We start from the raw sequence: 1,906 nt of genomic DNA on the forward strand, positions 1-1,906 counted from the left end.
GAGTATTCTAATAATTGTGCAACTATGTGAAGACTCTCTAACATTTAAGAATTTCAGATCTTGGGATTTTATTCAAACAGAAAGCAAAACAAAATAAAACAAAATGACATTTCAAGGATAGCACACATCATGTGAAGAAGCAAAAACTTAGGTTCAACTGATACTAACCGATAATTGTTGAAGAAGAAAAGTGGGATGCCTACCGGGGCATCCCCAAGCTTGGATGCTTGAGACTGCTTGAAATATTATCTTGGGGTGCCTTGGGCATCCCCAAGCTTGAGCTTTTGTGTCTCCTTAATTCCTTTTATATCTCGGTTTCCTAAATCTCGAAAGCTTCATCCACACCAAACTCAACAAGAACTCATGAGATAAGTTAGTATAAACCAATGCAAAAACCTCATCATTTTATACTGTAACGAATCACTAAAATTATTATTCAACATTGCATACTAAATGTCTCTGCATATTTAATACTCCTATCCTCAAATAGAATCACTAAACAAGCAAACACATGCAAACAATGCAAACATAACAGCAATCTGTCAAAACAGTATAGTCTGTAAAGAATGCAAGATTCATCATAGTTCCCTAACTCCAAAAATTATGAGAAAAATACTACACTGTATAAGATTTATCAGCGATCAATATGCAACTGCTCGCAACACAGTTCTTTGCAATATGCACCAACCATCTCTCCTCTACTCGCAATGAGTGTAACCTGTTTTGCATAGATTGCGAGGTATCAAAGGCTGCCTTATGCTATTATTGCCGTTCACACCATCATTCCACCCATCGAGTAATCCAGGTATGGTGTACAACATTACGATTTAGTAATAGAGATTATGCAAGAGTAGTTTTACATCATATTTATAGAACATATGTCAAAAAGTATTTAGTGTAAGTGATCATCTAAAAATCTAGTTATCATCACACATGTATTATCTTTAGTGAAAAAGTGGATCGATATACCTTTGTGTCATGACTAACACGAATTAACTTATGAAATCTTTTAGATAAGGCGGTCATCATACCATGATGTGGTCAGGGTTGCCGAGTTAAAAGATGTACTTGATATCAGTGATGTACAAACATATGTGATCAACAGTGCAACGGTTGTATTTCTTAATGAGCGCCCACAACAACGTGGTTGTGGTGTTTCTGTGGTCAAGGCATCATCATCATCATACAATTGTGAGAGTTGCAATCGTGCTCTTCTTGACCCATTCCGCTTCTGCTCCCTGGGTTGCAACGTAAGCTACTAAGCTAATGTGTAACTATTGAAAAGTCACCCCATGGAATTGGTTCCTTTAATGTTTACTTATTTTCGACTGGACATTTTCTTGGCAGCTTAAAGCAATCAAAGAGGATATGAGGACGAGCATTCCAACTAGAGATATTATTGACTATACAAGGAAGGATGATGATACAGATTGCAGTAACACAAGTGGAAATACTGGAAACAATGAAGAGAGTTGCAGCGATGCAGATTATTGCAACGAAAAACCATCTCCACCAAGGGTTATTCGTCACCGCCGAAAGGGGATCCCTGAGCGTGCACCTTTTTATTGAGAGAAAGCTGTTATGAATAATTTGCTTGCATCATAGCAAATGAATTGGAATAAATACTTTTATTGAAGATCATATATATGTAAGGTGTCGAATATATTAATAAATTACAGCTTGTTATCTGCATGAGTGCTTGTTTGACGTGTCTTCATTTGTAATGCATTAATTGAATTTATGGTTTGAATCTTCATCGATAAAAATATGTATGAACTGAAGGTTTCACAATACTAGAATTTTGTTTTGACGATATAACATCGATGTATAGCAGAGGCGATGGGCAAATTTTTCTAACTCATATCATACTAGAGCACACAATGCTCAACTATGTTGCTAGAACATA

General features: G+C 36.1%; 1 protein-coding gene across 1 annotated transcript; it reads left to right on the plus strand.

The window, feature by feature from the left end:
* The first annotated feature begins 646 nt into the window (after nt 1-646).
* Nucleotides 647-1,692, plus strand: LOC119344296. The gene is made up of 3 exons (XM_037614796.1): nt 647-805; nt 1,014-1,250; nt 1,348-1,692. The coding sequence occupies exons 1-3, from the start codon at nt 647-649 to the stop codon at nt 1,567-1,569; spliced, it is 618 nt and encodes a 205-aa protein (XP_037470693.1). The 3' UTR covers nt 1,570-1,692.
* Nucleotides 1,693-1,906: the final 214 nt, after the last annotated feature.

Source organism: Triticum dicoccoides, unplaced genomic scaffold, assembly GCF_002162155.2.
Source record: "Triticum dicoccoides isolate Atlit2015 ecotype Zavitan unplaced genomic scaffold, WEW_v2.0 scaffold162432, whole genome shotgun sequence".
Classification (NCBI taxonomy): domain Eukaryota; kingdom Viridiplantae; phylum Streptophyta; class Magnoliopsida; order Poales; family Poaceae; genus Triticum; species Triticum dicoccoides.

What these genes read in the sequence shown, in the direction of transcription:
- LOC119344296 (XM_037614796.1), top strand. Translation starts at nt 647, where the DNA reads ATGCAACTGCTCGCAACACAGTTCTTTGCAATATGCACCAACCATCTC. An exon ending in CCACCCATCGAGTAATCCAG is followed by an intron (nt 806 to 1,013) that starts GTATGGTGTACA and finishes GAAATCTTTTAG; the next exon opens with ATAAGGCGGTCATCATACCA. An exon ending in TCTGCTCCCTGGGTTGCAAC is followed by an intron (nt 1,251 to 1,347) that starts GTAAGCTACTAA and finishes TTTTCTTGGCAG; the next exon opens with CTTAAAGCAATCAAAGAGGA.